The sequence below is a fragment of the Acinonyx jubatus genome, chromosome B1 (genome assembly GCF_027475565.1).
Source record: "Acinonyx jubatus isolate Ajub_Pintada_27869175 chromosome B1, VMU_Ajub_asm_v1.0, whole genome shotgun sequence".
Classification (NCBI taxonomy): Eukaryota; Metazoa; Chordata; class Mammalia; order Carnivora; family Felidae; genus Acinonyx; species Acinonyx jubatus.
The window spans coordinates 20,212,696-20,234,292 of record NC_069382.1 but is presented as its reverse complement, the minus strand read 5'-3'; the positions used below and the strand labels follow the sequence as shown (position 1 = coordinate 20,234,292).

The 21,597-nt window shown below is 43.3% G+C and overlaps 1 protein-coding gene across 2 annotated transcripts in view; it reads left to right on the top strand.

Annotated features, from left to right (window-relative positions):
• PDGFRL (platelet derived growth factor receptor like) overlaps positions 1–21,597 on the top strand; it is a 69,950-nt gene that overhangs the window by 10,095 nt on the left and 38,258 nt on the right. For both annotated transcript variants that reach the window (XM_015086775.3, XM_053216344.1), the window contains exon 2: positions 9,321–9,618. In XM_015086775.3, coding sequence (XP_014942261.2) covers positions 9,321–9,618 — 298 coding nt within the window. The remainder of the gene's footprint in view (positions 1–9,320; positions 9,619–21,597) is intronic.

Here is a 21,597-nt window from a genome sequence, read left to right as displayed (position 1 = left end):
GAATAAATCCTACTGGATCATTGTGTATAATCCTTTTAATGTATTGTTGAATGTGGTTTGCTATTATTTTGTTGAGGATTTTTACAACCATGTTCATGAGAGATATTAGCCTTTAATTTTCTTTATTCATACATCTTTGTCTGGTTTTGGTATCAGGGTAATAGTTACCTCATAGAATGAATTTGGAAGCATTCCTTCTTAAATATTTTGGAATAGTTTATGAAAGTTAGGTATTACTTCTTTAAATTTTTGGTAGAATTTACCAGTGAAGCCATCTGGTTCTGGACTTTGTTTGTTGGGATTTTTTGATTACTGATTCAATTTAATTACCAGTAATTAGTCTGTTCAGATTTTCTATTTCTTCCTGATTCAATTTTAGAAGGTTTTATGTTTCTAGAAATGTATCCGTTTCTTCTAGGTAGTACAATTTGTCATTTCTCATAGTAGTCTCTTACGACTGTATATGTGTGGTGTCAGTTGTAGCTTCTCTTTCATTCTCATTTTCTTTATTTGAACCTCTTTTTTTTTTTATTTGTCTGGCTGAAGGTTTATTCAATTTTCTTTCTCTTTTCAAAGAACCAGCTTTTAGTTTCATTGATCTTTTGTATTTTTTTAAAGTATCGATTTCATTTATTTCTACTGTGGTCTTTATGATTTCCTCCCTTCTGCTAACTTTGGGCCTTCCCCCCTCTAACCCCCTGCCCCCCACAACTCCTTTAGGTATAAGGTTAGATTTCTTGAGTTAGATCTACATCTCTATAAACTTCCTCTTAGAACTGTTTTTGCTGCATCCCATAGATTTTGGAACGTTACGCTTTGATTTTCATTTGTCTCCAGGTATTTTTGATTTCTTTGATTTCTTTATCAACTAATCAGTTGTTTAGTAGCATTTTGTTTTGCCTGCATATGCTTGTGTTTTTTCTAGCTTTTTTTCCCATCATAATTGATTTCTAGTGTCATACTGTTGTGGTCAGAACCAATGTTTGGTATGATTTCAGTCTTCCTAAATTCACTGAGACTTGTTTTGTGGTCTAACATGTGATCTGTCCTGGTGAATGTTCCATGCGCCCTCGTAAAGAATGTGTATTCTGTTGTTTGGGGATGGAATGTTCTGAATATATCTGTGAAGCCTGTCTGTCTAATGTATTGCTTACAGTCACTGTTTCCTTTCGGTTTTCTGTGTGGATGGTCTATCCATTGATAACAAATGGGCATGTTAGTCCCCTACTGTCACTGTATTACTGCAAAATTCTCCCTCGAGGTCTGTTAAAATTTGCTTTTGTATTTAGTGCCTCCATGTTGGGTGCATGGATCTTTACAATTTCTATATCCTCCAGCTGGATTGATGCTTTTATCATTATAGAATATGCTTCTTTGTCTCTTTTTACAGTTTTTGTTTTAAAGTCTCTTTTGTCTGATAGAAGTTTTGCTACCCCAGATTTTTTTTCCTTTTCTTTTCTTTTTTTTTCTTTCTTTTTCAAAAATTTCCGTTAGCATGGATAATCATTTTCCATCCCTTACTTTCAGTCTGTTTGTGTCTTTAGCTCTGAACTGAATCTCTTACAGTCAGCATAGAGATGGGTCTTGTTTATTTTTTGTGTATTCACTTACCCTATGTGTTTTAATTGGAGCATTTATCAACATTAAAGTGATTATTGACAGATACGTGCTTATTGCCATTTTGTTCATTGTGTTCTGGTCACTTTTATAGCTTTCTCTGTTCCTGGAGTGCCTGAGTGGTTCAGCTGGTTTGGCATCTGACTCTTGGTTTCGGCTCAGGTCATGATCTCCTAGTTCTTGAGTTTAAGTCCCATGCTGGGCTCTGTGCTGAGAGAACAGAGCCTGATTGGGATTCTCTCTCTCTCTCTCTCTCTCTCTCTCTCTCTCTGCCCCTCCCCCACTTGCTCACACGCTCTCTCTCTCAAGATAAACATTATAGTTCTCTCTGTTCCTGTCTTCCTTTGCCCTTTTCCCTTATGATGACTTTCTTTAGTTCTATGTTCAGAAATCTGTTTGTTTTTTTTTTTTTTGGTATAATTATTACATGTTTTCAGTTTCTGGTTACCATGAGGTATATATATATATATATATATATATATATATATATATATACACCACCCTATGTATATAGCAATTGATTTTTAAGTTAATGGTTGCTTACGTCTGAGCACATGCTAAAAGCACTGCACTACATTTTTATCTTCCCCATGTTTTATGTATGTGATGTCATATTACATTATTTTTTTGTGTGCATCCTTTAAGTAATTATTGTAAATATAGTTGATTTTACTACTTCTGTCTTTTGAGAGAGAGAGAGTGGGGGGGAGGGGCAGAGAGGGAGGGAGGGAGAGAATCTTAAGCAGGTTTCACACTCAGCGTGGGGCCCAACATGGGGCTCAGTCTCACAACCGTGAGCTCACAACTGAAACCGAAATCAAGTGTTAGACACTTAACCAAATGAGCTACCCAGGCGCCCCACTACTTTTGTCTTTAACCTTCTCACTGGCATCATAAGCAGTGGATCCATCCCTTTCACTGTATGTTTGCTTTTTCCCAGTGAGATTTTTTCTTTCATAATTTTCTTCCAGTTATGGCCTTTTCATCTTAAGGAGGTCCCTTTAACATTTCCTGTAAAGTCAATTTAGAGGTGATGAACTCTTTGAACTCTTGTTTGTCTGGGAAAGTCTTTATCTCTTTTTCAACTTCGAGTGATAATCTTACAGGTTAGAGTATAGATTGTTGGTTTTTTTCTGCAGTACTTGCAATATATTATAACTGCGCCCCCCGCTGTAGCCTGTGAAGTTTCTGTTCAAAAACAAGTAGATAGTCTTTTGGTGTTCCCTTGTACACAACTAGTTGCTTTTCTCTTGCTTCTTTTAAGATTCTCTCTTTATCTTCAATTTTTGACTTTGAGTTTTAATGTGTTTTTGTGTAGACATCTTTGGGTTTGTCTTGGTCAGGGCTCTCTGTGCTTCTTGGACTTGGATGTCTGTTTCCTTCCCCACGTTAGGAATGTTTTCAGTTATTATTTTTCAAATAAATGCTCTGTCCTTTTCTCTCTTTGCCTTTTGGCACCTCTATAATGTAAATGTTAGTACGCTTAATGTTGTCCTAGAGGTTCCTTAAGCTACTCTCATTTTTAAAAAATCTTTTGTCTGTGTGTGTGTGTGTGTGTGTGCGTGAGTGCGTGCGTGCGTACATGTGTGTGTGTGATTTCCAGTACCCTGTCTTCCAGATTGCTGATCCATTTTTTTCTGCATTTTATAATCTGCCATTGATCCCCTTTAGTGTATTTTTTATTCAGTTATTGTATTCTTCATCTCTGATTGGTTCTTTTTAATATTTTCTTTCTCTTTGTTGAAGAGCCCACTGTGTTCAGCTATTCTTTTCCCAAGTCCAGTGAGCACCTTAAGACCATGACTTTGACCTCTTTATCAGATAGATTGCTTATATTCCCATTTTGTTTAGTTCCATCTAAGGTTTTGCCCTGTTCTTTTGTTTGGAACATATTCCTCTGTCTCCTCATGCTCTGACTCTCTGTGTTTGTTTCTGTGTTTTAGGTAGGTTAACTACATCTCCCAGTTTTGAAGAACTGGTGTCATGTAAATGGTGTCCTATAGGGCCCAGAAGTGCAATCCTTCTTGGTCACCAGAAGCAGACATTCCAGGATCACCCCACATGGGCTACATAGGCCTTCCTGCTGTGGCTGGACCACAACTGCCGTGGCATACTTTTGGTTGAGGCTGGTCATGTGGGAGCCACTTTGGAGAGGCCACTTACCTGGTACAGTCGGGCAGGAGCTGACAAAGTAAGAGCCTCATCCTGGAATAGAAGTATTTGTTCTTAGAAATTGCTCTTTTAAGAAAATGCTACTTTAAGAAATGGTAGGAGGGTATTTTGGAGTGGGGTTCTCGAAAAGAGAAGGGGTAGAGTAGGGAAAGAAAAGGCTCTTAGCTTTCTATTTTCATCTCCCAAGTATCATTGGTTTCCCACCTCAGCTTTGTCCTTGGCGAGGTGTATGTATCCTTGTGGGGTGTTTCATGAAGAATCAAAACATTAGAGTAGGACATTTTCATCAGTTTATATAACTTTCTGGGGAACCCCTGAGCTACTCAGCAAAGTTCTAGTGTGCTTATTTTCATGCTACCTTCAAGTGAGACCTTTCCCCTTACCTGTCCATGAGGAGAAAAAGGTAAACAGCTACAGATCTTTATGTTAATGACTGTGTTCATATCAAGTCTTCATCTGAGCAGCTGTCAGTGATTCTGCTACTGATTTTTTTTTTAATTTTATTTTGTAACTCCTTCAACGTAATTCTATTCTATAGAATTAGAGAGGTTAATAGTCAGGTCACCTTTATTAAACGTTTCATTGCAACCCTCAGTTGGTGATGCAGAATTATAGTCCTTTGTCCTGCTTACTTCTTGCTTTGTAACATTTACTCATTTATTTTGGAGACAGGCTTTTGACCAGTGTCTCCTCGCTTCGGGATTCTAATGTATGCCTTGGAAAAGCATAACCAGCCATTCCAGGAAGCTTGTACCCTTCTCCTTGGCATCATATTCTGTTTGATTTGGAACTTCTTGCCAAAGCCTGGGGCATATCACACAAAGAAACCACTTGGACAATGGTGCTATGCATGAGATTTGTGAGGGGGGAAAAGGGAAGAAGAAAAGAAACTGTTACAATATGCTAATCTTTAAGTGAATCAAAAGACAATAGCATGAACTGAGAAGAGTCTAGACCTTTTATCCAAGGGTCTGTTTTTTCATTAGCTTCTTAGTGACCTGCGATGAGCTACTTGGCATCTATGATCTCAGTTTTTTTCACCTGTAAATTAGGAAGAAGAATAATTGCTTTGCTTCCATCACAAGTTTATCATGGAGATCACCACGAGATGTCATCACAAGACAATCAAAACAGCAAGTAGCTAGCACTTACTATGGGTCAGACACTACTCTCAGCATTTTATTTATTTATTTATTTATTTATTTATTTATTTACTTATATTAAAAAAAATTTTTAACGTTTATTTATTTTTGAGACAGAGAGAGACAGAGCATGAACAGGGGAGGGGCAGAGAGAGAGGGAGACACAGAATCTGAAACAGGCTCCAGGCTCTGAGCGGTCAGCACAGAGCCTGGCATGGGGCTCGAACTCACGGACCGTGAGATCATGACCTGAGCCGAAGTCGGACGCTTAACTGACCGAACCACCCAGACACCCCTACTCTCAGCATTTTAAATGTATTAACTCGTTTAATCCCCATAGCAGTCGATGAGATAATCATTATCACCATATAATTCTCAATTTGCAGATGAGCAGAGATAGGGAGAGAATAGGTAACTTCCCAATGTCCCACTGCTAGTAAGTGGCAGCTAGGATCTAAAGTCAATAATGATATTTAATAGTTTGTGTATTTTACCACTTATTTCTCTATAAAAATACTACTATGCGATAGTCGCAAACATGAAATGGTAATGGGCTCTCACTTACCTATCATATAAATTTTGAAGACCTTTTTTAGACATAGTTAGACAGAAAAGTCATATTCTTTAAGAAGTTAGACATAGAATTTGGGAATGATTCAATCCCAGATCTGTCTGGGTGTCTGTGTGGCTGTAAGTGGCTCCTATAACTTAGTGTCATTGCTATCAAACTATGGACCAGTTCCATGGTCAAGCAGTTACAGTTAGATCAATTGGTGGGTCTGTTCGGTAAACCAGTCAAAGTACTCCGCAGGGATAGTGCCACCTGTTTGGATGCATACTCTCCATAAGTAGGTAATCTAATGTTCCTGAGTAGCAGAGTCCCATTGGATCTGAGAGCTTAGAAGTCATGTGAGTAACACTGTTATCTAAATTCCATAAAACTTGCAGACAGTTGTGGTCATTTCTGATAGCTTGAATTCCTGTTACATGATAAAGAAAACACATCCCATAAGACTTCAACCCAAAAGTCCATGAGTCCCATAGACACAGTGTGATGAAAATGCCGCGGGGCATGATTGATGGACATCATAACGGTAGACTTTAATTTTCTACCTTAAGTAAAGTGCTGTAACTTTTACTCTATCCCAAAACTGAGGCTTATGTTCACAACCGATGTTGCTGGATTAGCATACTCGTGTTGATCTGACATGTTCTCGATGGTTAGGGTGCCTCTCCTTCTAGAAGTTTGGGGAAATATGTGCATTTATGCCACTGCCCATCCCCCTCTGTCATTAGAAGAACTTTAGGGGGTAAATAAACCAAACATGCAGGACCAGGGGAAGTCTTGGCAAACAGCAGGTTCAACAGCAGGTGATGGGGACTCATCTTGGGGACTGATGCTCAAGAACACAACTCTGCTCCATAGAAGGAGGGAGGAAGTTCAGCAGGGCCCATGACACAGGCCTCGGGAAAGAAAGAGGGCTCTCAACTGGATCCGAAGTCATGGAAAAGAGCAGGGCCCAGGGAGCAAGTCATATAAGCCTGAAGAAGGCAGCAGTTGATGTTGATTGATACTGAGTTCAGAGTGGGACTGGTTCCAGGGTCTGGGCTCAGCTGAACTAAAAGTGGAGTCTGAATGGCTCCTGTTTCAAAGGGCAAAGGGTAACATGCAAAGGAAACCAAGTTTATCATTACACAGTGTCCAAATCAGGTGAATTTTTAGTACATAAGAGTATGGCTCCGTGAAATGCTCACAGATTGCACACATGCGTGTAACTAGCCCAGATCGAGAGAGGATGTTTCTGGAAATGCCCCTCATGTCCCCTCCTGGTCACCCCACCCCTCCGAGGTAAATTACTGCCTAGATTCTAACCTCATAGATTCAAACCTGAAGTTTCTAAAAATGGGGTTTCTGATATTTATACATCAGAGGAGATCTGCCTTTTTGCCATCTTCTGGGGGCCTTAGACCCAGCAACTGTGAGCATGTACTTCCTTAAGACAGGGGTCTGCCGGGGCCACCTCACTTGGCTAAGTGGCCGACTTCAGCTCAGGTCACGATCTTGCTGTTGGTGAGTTCGAGCCCCGCATCGGGCTCTGTGCTGACAGCTCTAGGCCTGGAGCCTGCTTTGGATTCTGTGTCTTCCTCTCTCTTTGCCCCTCCCCCACTCCTGCTCGCTCACACACACTCTCTCTCTCAAAATTAAATAAACATTTAAAAAAAAAATTTTTTTAAAGACAGGGTCTGCCAAAGCAGAAGCGGCATCCCTTAGGGGCATGGCTTCACCAGGACCATGTGGCTCACCCTGTTTTGTCACCTGCCTGGCCTCTGGTATAAGTGCTTACAACACTTATCTTTTGCCATCCCTTGATCCCACTTGCAGTGACTTAGTACTTTTGACCACCTGAGGTCTTTTTTTTTTTTTTAACATTTGTTCATTTTTGAGAGACAGAGACAGAGTGTGAGTGGGGGAGGGGCAGAGAGAGGGAGACACAGAATCCGAAGCAGGCTCCAGGCTCTGAGCCATCAGCCCAGAGCCCGACGCGGGGCTCGAACTCACTGATGGCAGGATCATGACCTGAGCTGAAATGGGATGCTTAACCGATTGAGCCATCCAGGCGCCCTTGACCACCCCAAGTCTTAAGTACGTATGCCAGGGTAATATTAGATAAATAAATGCATCCCTCAAGAAAGGGAAGATTTTTCTCCTGATTAATTACTTTTCCCCATTTTATACAATTGCCCTGCAATTTCCTCACTCGGCCGAGATTTTTGGAGTCATTTATTCAAAATATATGCAGGATATTTATGTCCATACAGCGAAACACGCCCTTGGAATGAGTCAGAAGAAGTGAATTCTACTCACATTCTGCCACTAACCAGCTGTGTACAACTTACTTAACATTTAAGGGTCTTCTTAAATTTTTAAATCTATAACAAAGGAATTTTACCTAAATGACTTCTCAGGACCCAGGACATTTTGCAATTTTGTGGGCATATAGTGAGGTTGCCTTTGAGCTCATGCAAATAGACAAACTGAAACGGCAGAGTCTTCTCATCCTTGCTGGGTGCACACAGGCACATGGCTGGGCAGGCATGTGGGACATGGGGGGTTTCTGGGGCCCGGAGGCATCTCAAGGGCAGGCGAGGGGGAGCAGTCTTCCAAGGGTGCAGGCAGGAAAGGGTGAATTGCCTGTAGAGAAAGGAAAAACAGGACTAAAATGGACTCACAGTAGGTCAGCTTTTTATTATCACCTTTGGCCTGCAATTATCAACAATGCTGGTGATAAAATAATCCTCCCTCCCCGAAATATTTTGTTGACTGAGTTCTAAACCAATGCTACAGTTACCCTTGAGCTCTTAAGAGCTCCTATGGAAGCTTTAAATGAGCGCAGGTGTAGTGCTTATTCCTTCCTCAACTTTGCACGCTGTGTGGACACCGTCTACCCTGATACACACAGACTGCACTGTGCACGCTCAGTTGAGAGAAAGTTCGTAGTGGCTTGAAATCTGAGTGTGCTTCCACTCAGTGTGTCTGTACTCCCTGAAGGGTACATATTTCTGCATTTGAACAGCAAATTCAGGGGCTCCTGGGTGGCTCAGTTAAGCATCTGACTCTTGATTACGGCTCAGATCATGATCTCACAGGTCGCCAGTTTGAGCCCCATATCAGGCTCTGCACTGACAGTGTGGAGCCTGCTTGGGATTCTCTCTCTCTTCCTCTCTCTCTGCCCCTCCCCTGCTCTCACACTCTCGCTCTCTCAAAATAAATAAACTTAAAAAAAAAAATAAACAGTAAATTCAGAATGAACAAAGGTCACCCTGAGACCCCAAGGACCGGAAACAGCCCTTAAATCAAGTGACTCTGATGCTGCAATTCTCTGTGGCCCCTTAAAGACTGTGACACAGCGTGAACTACAGGCAATGGTCTTTTTGTTTGGTAAGTGCAAATTTTAGTTCACAAGTGCAATATTTCACTGAATTTGAACAAAATCTTTTATTTATTTTTTTTTACTGTTTATTTATTTTTGAGAGAGAGAGCGTGAGTGGGGTGGGGGCAGAAAAGAGGGAGACACAGAATCCAAAGCAGGCTCCAGGCTCTGAACTTGTCAGCACACAGCCCGATGTGGGGCTCCACCTTGCCAACCGTGAGATCATGACTGGACGCCTAACTGACTGAGCCACCCAGGCGCGCCTTGAATAAAATCTCTGAAGCTAACATACATTCCCTTTCAGTTACTTGTTGTTTTGCAACTAAAGAGTGAACTGAGATAATGGCTATTCCTGAAAATTATTTTGATGAAGGAGAATGGTGCCCCAAAGTTACCCATTGTAGGTGTTGAATCTTTCGGGTTTGAGTGCGTTGTTCTTTCCTCACGTTTGTACTAGTCACTGGCCAACAGCCTCCGAAGAACAAGCGTCCAAAGGAGCCGGGAGAGAACAGAATCAAGCCCACCAACAAGAAGGTGAAACCCAGAATTCCTAAAATAAAGGACAGGGACGCAGCTGACGGCACACCAAAGACGCAGTCAATAATGATCCAGATGCTGGATAAAGGCCGCTTCCAGAAACCTGCAGCCACCCTGAGTCTGACAGCAGGGCAAACCCTCGAGCTTCGGTGTAAAGGGAACAAAATTGGATGGAGTTATCCTCCCTATCTCGACACCTTTAAGGACTCCCGTCTCAGGTGAGCATTTATTTATTTATTGTTTTACTTGCGTTGGGTCAAGGGTCCTTCCTTTGTTAAGCGCGGCATTGTTTCTGACATATACGATTTCACCCTAATAGCTTATAAAAAAATGAAAGCTCAATAAGCAAACACTGTAGATTTTATTTCTTTGTCCAGTTTTTAAAAATTATTGCAAATCCAAGGCCCCAAGGTGACTCAGTCAGCTAAGCGGGGACTCTTAATTTCTGCTCAGGTCTTGATCTCACGGTTCATGAGATCAGGCCCCATGTCAGGCCCTGCGCTGGCAACTTGGAACCAGCTTGGGATTCTCTCTCCTCTCTGCTCCTCCCTGCACCCCCCTTCTTTCTCTCTCTTTTTCAAAATATATAAAAATCAAAAAAAATCTTTAAAAAAGTACTGCAGATCCTATCCACGTGAGTTAAAACAGTGAAACTTTATAGGAAGCCACGTGACCAGTGATTGAAACTGTGATGCGTAGAGATATTTAAGAAATCATATAGTAAAAATAACGAGCCCGGTCACTGCTTTCTGTCATTTTTATGTAATCATAGTGAAAACTGAAATGCCCTAATTGCAGATGCCTGTGAGCAACTTGAGGCGATGCCAACCTAAACTGGTTTTGAACTTTTCAACTGCTTCTGGTTTGTTTTTACTTTCCTGAGCATATGAGTTTTATATCCAGGGCTTCTTGAGTTGGTGAGAGGCCAAAGATTTCTCATGTTTGAATGAGAACCTTCAGGAGCCTGGGTTTCTTGTCCAGACAAGTGGTTAAGATGATGCTTAGGAAAAGTGTTAAAGAGCAAAAACACGGAGCACACTTCAGCGAGTCCTGGGAGGAGCCTGGGGCCTCCGGGGCTGGGGATCCGGTGCATATTTGGGAGGGGGGTCCCCCCAAACCCCTGCATCTCCATTTCTTCATGTGCAAAATAAAGGGGATGGGATTGCATGATTTCTAAGATTCTTTCCAGCCTTTTCTTCATATGATTTAGGAAAGGGAAAGGCAGGATATCGCTTGTTTGGGATGACTCAAATGGAGAAATGAGCATCTCAGGCATCAGAAACTCCTCGTGTTCCTGACAGGCTCATTTTCAGCACAGACTCGCCCCCACATATCTTCCCCTCCCTCTAGGACATCCCTACCTGCTCACCCGCTCAGACACTAGCCTGGGGATTGTCCTGGCCTCCCCCCATCCCCCGCTCCTCCCAAACCCCCACATCCTCTCAGTCCGACCCAGCCCCAGCCAGTGTTGCCCCTCACCTCTGGTCTTGAACCGCAAGAACCACACCCAGATGTCCTCCCGGGCTCCTTCTCACTGGATTGAGGTCTTAAAAATGCGACCTGATCACGTCACTCCCCTGCTTACCGGGTGGGTCTCCACTGGGGTCAAGTCTAACATCTTCCTCTGAGGGATGAGAACCTCTTTGAACTTGGAATCTCTAGATTAGTATTGCTGCTTTCACTGGCCTGGGCTCCCTCGGGGGCCCCCTCTGCACCTGGCTGACCTCAGCCTTGCTGTCACTTTGTCTGGGAAGTCTGTGTCCTGCCTCCACGGGTACACTTCCCCATGGCCGAGGGTACATCCTCTTTTGAGCAGTGTTCATACTTAGGACTCCTTTTTTGTGTTGTCTTTTAATTTTCTCTAATTAAAAAAAAATTTTTTTTACTGTTTATTTTTGAGAGAGAGAAAGAGCTCCAGCGGTGTGGGGGGTGGGGGGTTGGAGGGAGACAGGCAGAGAGGGAGGGAGACACAGAATCTGAAGCAGAACAGGCTCTGAACTATCAGCACAGAGCCCCACATGGGACTCAGTCCCACCAACGGGGAGATCATGACCTGAGCCAAAGTCCATGCACACAACTGAACCACCTAGGCACACCATGAATCCTTTTTTTTTTTTATCTCTGCTTTTCATGGGGCTTAACTGAGTCCTTGGCATTTTGATTTAGTTGTTGAATGACTAGCCAATCTTCTCCCCTTCTTACACATGTACACCTTGCAGAATAAATAAATTAAAATACATACAATTACTATTTCCCCAGCTTTCTAACCTCTTGTATTAAGACTTTTCCACATTTTATTCTGAAGATGTTCTTCTGGGTTCATGGGATGTAATAGTGTACAGTTTTTCTTGAGGGCTATTAGGTTGGATGAAGAGCTGGGGGTGAAACAATCAGATGGTTTTTCCTGTTTTCATGTCCACACTTAAATTGTGTGTGTGCATCCCCTGCTTGGAACACATCTGGACAGATTTGCAACCATATACCTTTTAAATGACTTAATTTTCCAAGGGAAAATTAAACAAAAATGTAATACATGTTGTTTACCACCAGAATTTAGCTATTTTAAATTATTCTGAACGGTTAATCTTGGACTTACACTAAGTGTTTTAAACCTAGATGATTTGGCCCCTGAAGATTTAGTATTTTCTAGAAGTATTTTCAAAGTTGTATTAGCCACGATATGTTTGAAAATATCCTGAGGACTCCAAGTAAAGTGAACATGAATCTGAATTGAAGAGAAACATCAAAAAGCTGAAAAAGCCAATTTTGACTTCTTAACATTAAAGTGTATTCATTCAAAGCACAGTCAGGGCTTTATAAGAAAGTAAAGACAGATGTCGGCCCCCAAGGACTTTATTAAAAAAATGTGAAAAATGTGAAAAACATCTAGTCATGACTCTATATCAAACAACAACAACAAAATCATGATTTATTTGACACCAGAGATTCAACAAATTGACTCTTGACGTATTTCCCGGGACGTGGTACCTTTGGATAGAGGGGAAGTATTCATCCTGTGTTTTCTTTTCCTGTGGAATGAGTTCTTTCCAGTATTCTGACAGCTTTGGGTTTGGAAGCTCCCCAGATGTGCCTCCAACAAAGCCCGGTCATTTTAAGGAATTTTGGTAGCTTTCTGGAACAAAGTCCACAATTCTACCACATTTGTCCAAATTTAATCTCCTGACGAGAAGAGGGAATGGGTTATAGAACAGAGAAGTCAGGCTGAGGCACAGCTAGATTGGAATCTTGCCTTTACTAATAACCAGAAAAGTGATCTTTTTTTTTTTAAGTTTATTTATTTTGAGAGAGAGAGAGAGAGAGAGAGAGAGAGAGAGAATCCCAAGAAGGCTCTGTGCTGTCAGCACAGAGCCCAACTGGGACTTGATCTCACGAACTATGAGATCAAGATTCAGAAGTTCAACTGACTGAGCCACCCAGGCGCCCCGAACCAGCAAAGTGATCTTTGTTCAGTCATTTGCCTAGACCCACTTTCCTCACCTGGATTATGGAGATTATATTATCTGTTGTAAGCGCAACCTGGCCCCTAGTAAATGTTCAATGAATTGCAACTAATCATTACTAAGCAGTGTATATTTCTCAAGCACAATAATCAAGTGATCTTTTGGGAAAGTTAATTGCGACCAAGACTCAGATAAATCGGGGAACTATGCACAGCCAACATGACTTTTAATACAGAAGATCCACAAAAGACTGCACACATCTTTCCTTTTTCACTTACTTAATCAATCTTTGTAATCTGGGGCCTGTGTCCATCTTCCCCCATGAAAATCTAAGCCCCTTGCTGGCAAATACCACGTTTGTTTGGTTCGTCATCAGATTCCTAGCACCTTGAACAGTGCCTTGGCACACAACAAAACTCAGGAAACAGTCGATGGTTTCCCCAGGGGATTAGTGATCATATCGGAAGCCAGTTCTTCATCATGCGTTTGTTCATTCAACATTCAGAGATAAATACACTTAGTGCCGACGTGTGCACTGTATATATGGGGTGGAGGGTGACGACAAAATATGGATGAATTTTATATCGAGGGTCCCGTGCCACCTTGGACCCATCCCCACTATCTCAGCCTTTTGTTGCTTCATCTCATGGAGCCATTTCGTCAGCTGACACCCCCTCCCCAGCAACGTCCCCTCTTTATCCATCTTGTCTCCTTCTGTGCTCATTGGACTCCAGAGTTTGTTGTTTCTACCAAACTTTTTAAAATTTTTTCACATTTTATTTATTTTTGAGAGAGAGAGCACAAGCGGGGGAGAGGCAGAGAGAGAGGGAGACACAGAATCTGAAGCAGGCTCCAGGCCCTGAGCTGTCAGCACAGAGCCCAGCGCGGGGCTCGAACTCACGAACTGTGAGATCATGACCCGAGCCGAGGTCAGACGCTCAACCAACGGAGCCCCCCAGGGACCCCTCCACCAAACTTTTGAATCCATCCTAAGTAAGTTATGTTGCCCTCTGTTTTTCCTTCATTCCTTCTTGGAAATTTCCAACCCCAAATGAACCTGTTCTCCCACTTCTTCTTGCCCACACTTGGGCACTGAGCACTGTTGGAGGAACCCATACAGCGGCCGGATGGGTGCAATTAGATTGTGGTCCCGTCACTTGTATCTGGCAAAGCTGGAGAGATTTCTCAGCTCACTTTTACTCTCTTCCTAAACCTCTGATCTTTTCCATCTGTCTCACTTTGAGCTAATGAAATTCTCAATTTGTTGAGAAATCGGAGCCTTTGAGTTGCCTTGACTTCATCTTAGCGCATCTCTTCCTTCTCTGTTCTTACAGTTAGAGTGGAGGAAGGATTCTCCCTCCCTCCTGAGACCAAACTGTGCCTGTACCCGGATCTCACCCTCGCATGCTTTCTCAGGTGCCTTGAGATATCAGTTATTGCCTCTCTGTTGGGCATCTTCAAGCTCCCCTTCTCCGTGGGGTCCTCTCCATAAGCCTTCTCCATATTAAGAAATCCTGCCTTGGCCCCCAAGTGCCTTCCAGCCACCTTCCTCTCTCACCTTCACAGTCAAGCTCCTTGGAGGAGTCTCTCTCTCTTCACTCATTGTCTCCTCTGTCCTCTCCTATTTACCCTCCACCTGACTCCTGCACCACTACTCCACAGACATTTAATCACCAAGGTCAAGGTCACAAAATCCAGAGCTTTCTTGTCAATCCTCGTGTGACCTGCTCCACCGTCCATTCAGCAGAAGGGAACACGCTTGGTTTCCACAGCACCGTTTTCTGCCAGTTTTCTTCCTGCCTCGCAGGCCCCTCCTTGAAGTTTGTCTTACCGGCTCTGCTCACCTACTCCCCCAGACAGTAAATGTTGGTTCTGTGTCTTCTTCCCTTCTCACTACATGCTGCCAAATGCCTTCCTTCGATCATAGGGCACACCTAACTGTTTCTGCTGAGCACCAGATACGACTCTCCAGCGGCCTGCTCAAGTGCCTGAGCCTTTCTCTAAATGTGGTCATCTAAAACTGAGCTCATAAGCCTTCTCCACACCTGGTCATCCTCCTGTATCCTTCAGTTCAGTGAATGGCACTAATTCTACCCACTTGCCCTTGATCAAAGGCCTGGAATCACCTTGGACACTTCCCTTTTATTTCCACATCCAATCAACTACTATTGGATGCCCCAATGACGCTGCTATTTAGTTATTTCTTGATAACTTTTAGTTATTTCTTCTTTCCACCATGGCAGCAATGACTCTAGTCTTTGCGTGGACTACAGCATAATCCTGTAACCTAGCTTTTCTGTACCCAATCTTGAACCTGACCTCAGTCTTCCACACAGCAGTCAGACCTTTCAAAAAAGCACATCTGGTTCTGTCACATTCCTGCTTTAAGCCCTTCATTACAGCAATTCTGTTGCTCTTAGAATTAACTTGAAACTTCTGATATGGCCCACAAGGCCATGCATAAGGTGACCTCTGTCTTTCTCTTCTGTTTCGTTTCACTTCAGTCTCTTGTTTTTCACACTCCAGGTTCTTTGGACCCTTTCTGATGCCCAGGCATGCCAATCTTCTTTCTTCTTGCCTGGGTCTTTGCCCATTTGGGTCCTCCTGCCTGTCATGCACGTATTCCAAGACCTCCAGTCCAATCTTCAGACCCAGGCCTGTCAGGTCCTCTCAGTCCCTGCCCTACACTAGGCCCAGTTATACACCCTCACTGAAGCCCTCAGCAGCAACAGAACAATCACCTCAGTTGTTATGTTGTGTTCATGTCCCTCACTCAGCTAAAGGCTTGGCAGAGATGGTGTCTGTTTATTCATCAGTGTTTTCCTAGGACCCAGCACAGCGCCCAGTACACACAGACCCTCCATCAGTGTCTGAGTGTGAGTATGGTGCTGGGCACTGAGCACAGAGTGGGTCAGAAGTCAGGCCCCTGGACTCATGAGAACTGTGACTCCAGGAACAAGGTCATGGAACTTGAGAGACGAAAGGACCTTAATAACCTTAGTAGCCATTATGCTTCAGTGCCTTCTTCTTAACAAATGAAGAAACTGAGCATCCTAGAAGGTAGATGGCTGGTCCGGAGTGACAGAAGGTGAGGGTCAGTGTGAGCCTTAGACCCTGGCCTCTTGGTCCCCAACACAGAGCTGTGGTTCTGCCCAGGTGCTCTGACGTATGTCTGATAGGACACACACCAAAGAGCACTCTCGTCCTCCTGGAGGTAGTGGCTTCAGGGAAGAGAGATTTGATGTTGACTTTTTTTTTCTTTAGCTTTTTGAGTACTTGACTTACAAATCTGATTTCTAAAGTTAAGACTCATCACAGGAATAGATGTTATACGCTTTCCCAGACGGGGCACTGATTTCTTGCTAGGACTGCTTTGAATTGAAACTAATTGAAATTTCACATCGATTTCGGTTAGCTTTGTGGACATCAGAAAGGGAAAACATTACACTGGGCTGTTTTGAAAGAAGCCCCTCAATGGCCCCTCATCCTGCAAGTGGACGTTGACCACTGCCAGGGATGACCCGAGATGATGCTGTCTAGGGTTTCTTCCGGGTCTCCCCTTATGCCTGCTCCATTCGCGTTGGGGAACCCATGTGATTAGAAGGCCCACTAGATGGCAGGTTTCAGCCGTGTTACGCTTCTAATCCTTTCGCCAGTAAAAGAAACCTTTCAAAGGAGGACCGGTTGGGTAAAATAATTGCACCCTTGTGCTGATAGTTCTCTCCTTCTCTTAGACTACTCGGTGGTCAGTTTCAAGTTCTATTTTCAGCAGTCTAGAATTCAGTTTCCCAAAACACACAGATAAAAAAGGGGTGGGCATTTGTTAGTTCCTGTGCCCCTCCGGGATAAATTCACTGGTCGGCCTGAGTCTTCTCAGAGCACTGGGCACTTGAATGGCTTAGGTGGTCCTTCGGAGGCTAACAGTAATGTGCTGAAGATTCGGTATGTTTAGGTGCTGAAATGGATTCAGATTGTAATTTCAGATTTAGTCCATCCCAGATCACATAGATCTCCACTCTTTTGGGATCAGAAACAGCAAGGATATTTTTCTGAGTATATTTGTTATTATTTATTGAATGTTCTATTTCATTTTTGTTTTTAATGCCTATTTATTTTTGAGAGGGAGAGAGAGAGAGAAAGAGAGAGAGAGAGAGAGAGGGAGGCAGAGAGGGAGACAGTATCTGAAGTAGGCTGCAGGCTCTGAGCTGTCAGCATAGAGCCCGACGCAGAGCTTGAACTAACGAACCACGAGACCACGACCTGAGCTGAAGTCTGAGGGTTAACCTACCAAGTCATCCAGGTGCCCTGGAATGTTCTGTTTCATGATTCCTCTGCCCATCACCCCTCCTGCTTTCCCACTGTTTGTCCATCTTTCCAGGGCAACCCTCCCTTAATTTTGTTTGTTCTTCTTTTCCCTCAATAATAATAATAAATAATATTTATTTTTATTATTTATTCTATAATATATATATGTATGTAATATATAATATATTTATTATTATTATTTATTATGATTATGATTATTGTTTTAGCATCTGTGATGTTCATGGTCCTGTGCTAGGCAGATGCTGGAGATACAATGATGACCAGGATAGACACAACGTCTGCACTGTAGAGCTTTTAATCCTAGGGAAAGACACTATTAAACAAGCAAATAAAAAAAATTTTTTTAACATTTATTCCTTTTTTGAGAGACTGAGACCAGTGTGAATGGGGGAGGGGCAGAGAGAGAGGGAGACACAGAATCCAAAGCAGGCTCCAGGCTCCCAGCTGTCAGCACAGAGCCCAATGCAGGGCTCGAACTCACAGACCGTGAGATCATGACCTGAGCCAAAGTCGGATGCTTAACCAACTGAGCCATCCAGGTGCACCTAAGCAAGCAATTTTAATACATCACCGCGTGAGTGCCTTTTTAGTGGAAGCACAGGGTCAGAGAGGAGAAAACTCAAGGGAATACCTGAAGCCTGAGAGTTGACCAGGTGCAGAAGGGGATGGGAAAGAATGTAAGAAAATTCTGGAAGAGAACAGTAGGGGGAGCTGCCTAGAGCTGAGAGAGTATAGCGCCTGGGGCATTGAGGGTGTTGGGAAGACAGGGTGGCTCCAGGCCTGGGAGGAGAAAGAAGGTGACCAAGGAGAGATCATGCTGGAAGGTAAGCAGGGGTTGGCCCACAGAGGGCCTTGTCAGCTGTGCTGAGGCACTTAGAGTGAAATGGAAGGGCCTGGCGAGTTGTTGACCTAAAGCCTTCACTAATCCATACACAGAGAAAGTACAGAGGGTTCTGAGCACTACAGTGTGAGGGTTATTACTTCTCACTGCCTTTGGGAGAAAGACAAGGTCAGTTCCCAGTCACAGGTGTACCCGCTCTTCCTCCGTGCACCTCGCCCATTCTCCACAAACTGAGGTCTACAGACATTCTTGGACCTAATGTTTCTTTGCAAATTAAAAAAAAAAATGCTTTTATTCTATTGATAATATAAAAAACGTTAATATAAGAATATTTTGGATCATCTGATCATCCTCTATTGGGCAATCAAATAATCCACTTCCATCTTCTCTGGAAACATTTATAATAGACTTTCAGAGTTTAGAGCAGGGGGAATCTTGGCACAGTGGTGAGCCAGGGAAGAAAATAAGAAACTTAAGATAGGGGGCCCAGATGATGGTTTAAATTATAAATCGATGTTGGGTAAGAACAGGCAGATGTTGTAGATTAAAGCTGGCTTGTTAACATCGTCACAGCCGTGAAAACAAGCTGGGCTGATCTGATCATAAAAAAACCCTGACCCTCCTAGAAAATCAGGGCCCAGGCATTGTCTTTCAGGACGTTTCTGTGTGTCTGGTCGGATGTTAGCATTTTCCAGTCGAGAACTTGAAGTTCGGAGGAGTGGGTGGGGCACAGGCGATCTCTTTGGTGGCTGGTTCCTATGAAAACAATAAATAGCTTCCAGAGAGAGGGGAGGGCATCTGTGTTCTCACGGGGCTCACTCCACCCACCGACAACACAAAGGGAGGGCGGCCGAAGAAGCAGACAGCTGGCTCCCGGCCAACCTAATCCTTTACAGCCTCATGAAGGAGTGTGGTCTGGAGGACCTTTTAAAAGGAGAGAAGGATGTTAAGAAGTGTTGATAAACAGAAGAATCCCACTGTTGAGAAAGAATCGGCACAGATTTTGGTAAATATTGTGAATCATATTGTGGTGTTGCACTGAGCCAGATGTCTTTTTTTCCCCCTTCGGTTTATTTTCTGTCGGTCAAATAAACATAGTTGTGAAATTGACCGTCTTAACCATGTTCAGATACACAGTTCACAGGCAGCAAGTGCTTTCATATGGCTGTGCACGTTTCTTTTTAATTCAAACTCAATTTCCTTTGAAGCTCATTTTGCCTTATTTTTGGAGCAGAACAAATGATGAGGTTTCACGAAAATTCTGGCACCCTCCTTTGGCTTTTGGACTTACCTAGGAGTGCTGTTTGGGTCCCATGTGCGGTGGGAACAGCTGAACTCCAATACTTGCCTTCAAGTGGATTTCTACCCCCAAACACAGCTGAATGAAAAGTAAATTGCTTATCCATCCCTAAAGGTACAGCTTTCTCTTCCCAGACTCAGTGGTACCGGTGCCAGGCCTTCCAACATCCCCCCAGGGATGGATGGGGTGGGGGTGGGGCAGTGGCAGGATACAAGACTTCCCCGGAATGTACTAGATGTCCTGACAATGTTCACGTTGCGGAAAAACAGCTCTGTTCCGGTCAGGACATGGGTGGGGGAGGGCAATCATAGAAGCAGCCACAATGTGGGGCTGTCAGGATACAATGAAGTCATGCAAGTAAAGCTTGAATCAGTAAAGATGAGCTATTTTTGTTCAGAAGACTGCACCCAAAGAGGTCAATCACAGGAAAACAGCCAGTTGTTTCAGGAGTGTTTTTTTTTAAAAATTGTTGTGGGCATATAGCTCAGTCTTGTGCCAACTCTAGATGTCCGTGATGCGGTGGAGTGCTTACTGATAGTCAGACTCAGGGTCCTGAATACTTGAAGATCCAGGAACCTCCAGTCTACTAGGCAGGGAAATGGGTTGGCGTGCATTACACAGCTTTGTGTAAAAGGAAAAGTGAACTAGGCTTGAAGGCTAATTTATAAATAAAGCAGAAAAATGTTTCTTGTTCTTGTTTAAAAAGAATTATTCACCAAAACATTTCATTGCTTGAGCCTCCTGAAGGTTGGGTTCTGTGATCCCAGATGTATTGCACAGCATTAAAATATAGTAAGAGGACAATAAAGTCGAATTAATGCATCAAACCAAAGACACTAAAGGAATATCACAGCACTATACGTGATGATAATTTTGGAGACTATTGTAAAATGGGACATTATTTATAGGATAACATTAGGTGATTGCCTGTATTTTACAAACAAAACCCTGCTTTAAAAAAAGCAGGGTTTTTTATGTACACCCACCATAAAAAAAGATGTGTATGTGTGTGAGATACGAGATTTAATGTGCAAAAATGAAAATGCTAACATAGCCTCATCGTCTTCTGACAAATATTTAAATACACAAAATGTAAATAAGGCCATTTTGAAAGGTATGTCGGAAGAGGAAGCAAGAAAAGAGGACTAAGGGATAAGCTATAAAATGGGAATTTTTTTTAGTGTTTATTTTATTTTTGAGAGAGAGAGAGAGACAGAGCGTGAGTGAGGGAGGGACAGAGAGAGAGGGAGACACGGAATCCGAAGCAGGCTCCAGGCTCTAAGCTGCCCGATGCGGGGCACAAACCCACGAACTGTGAGATCATGACTTGAGCTGAACCAACAGAGCCACCCAGGTGCCCCTAAAATGGGAATTTTTATGTTTGCTTGTGTATAACTGCACAGAATGGCACATTACAAACACCAGCTAAACAGATTTTAGAGCTTTGTCTCCAGGTTCTGGGCTCTGCTTCCCTTCACAGGAATCTCTCCTACCATGGCAGCCGGCTGCACGTGGGCAGGGGTAAAGTCACTGCCCTAGGGAATCTACCCAGAACCTTGGCTGTCACCTCCCATCATCCTACCTTCCCAAACATTCCTTCTGTCCTGGGGCCTTGGGATTCTATTCCCTCTCCTTGTTTGTGCAGACACCCTTTGTTCAGGTTGTCTTTTGGGCTTGACCTTGACTTTGCCCTGGATTCTGCCTTTCAGATCCTACTGAAAAATGCCTTAATCCCAACCTCGCCCTACCTCTTAGTAGCCAGGTTCCGTCAATGCCTCACTTGCCTCAAAGGAGAGCTCATATGGCACAAGCTCACACTTGCCCCTTAGAACCTTGCTTTACTTTATGAACTTGACATGGTAGCTGGGACAAAGCAAGACGTGGGATCCTATGTACCAACCAAAACTGATGTGAGAGAATATGCCCTCATACATTTGTTTACATAGGTGGCTCATGAAATGGTACAAGATATGCTATCAGCTGGTGGCCGTCCTGGGGGAAGGGGCAGGGGGCCACAACCATATGTATTCAAGCAGGAGGGGTGACCAGGGCAAGTGTGTCACAGCTTGAGACTAATGGGTGTTCGGCTGAGCAGAGTGCATGTCAGACAGAATTACCGGTAGCCTATTTTATATATGAAGACAGCCCACTGTGTCAGGAAGGCATGTGCGAAAACAAAACAGAAGCGATCCAGACCACGGCAGCTTTTGAACTGGTGGAATAAATGTATATTCCGTGTACAATCACAGAGCACCTATGGACACCTGGT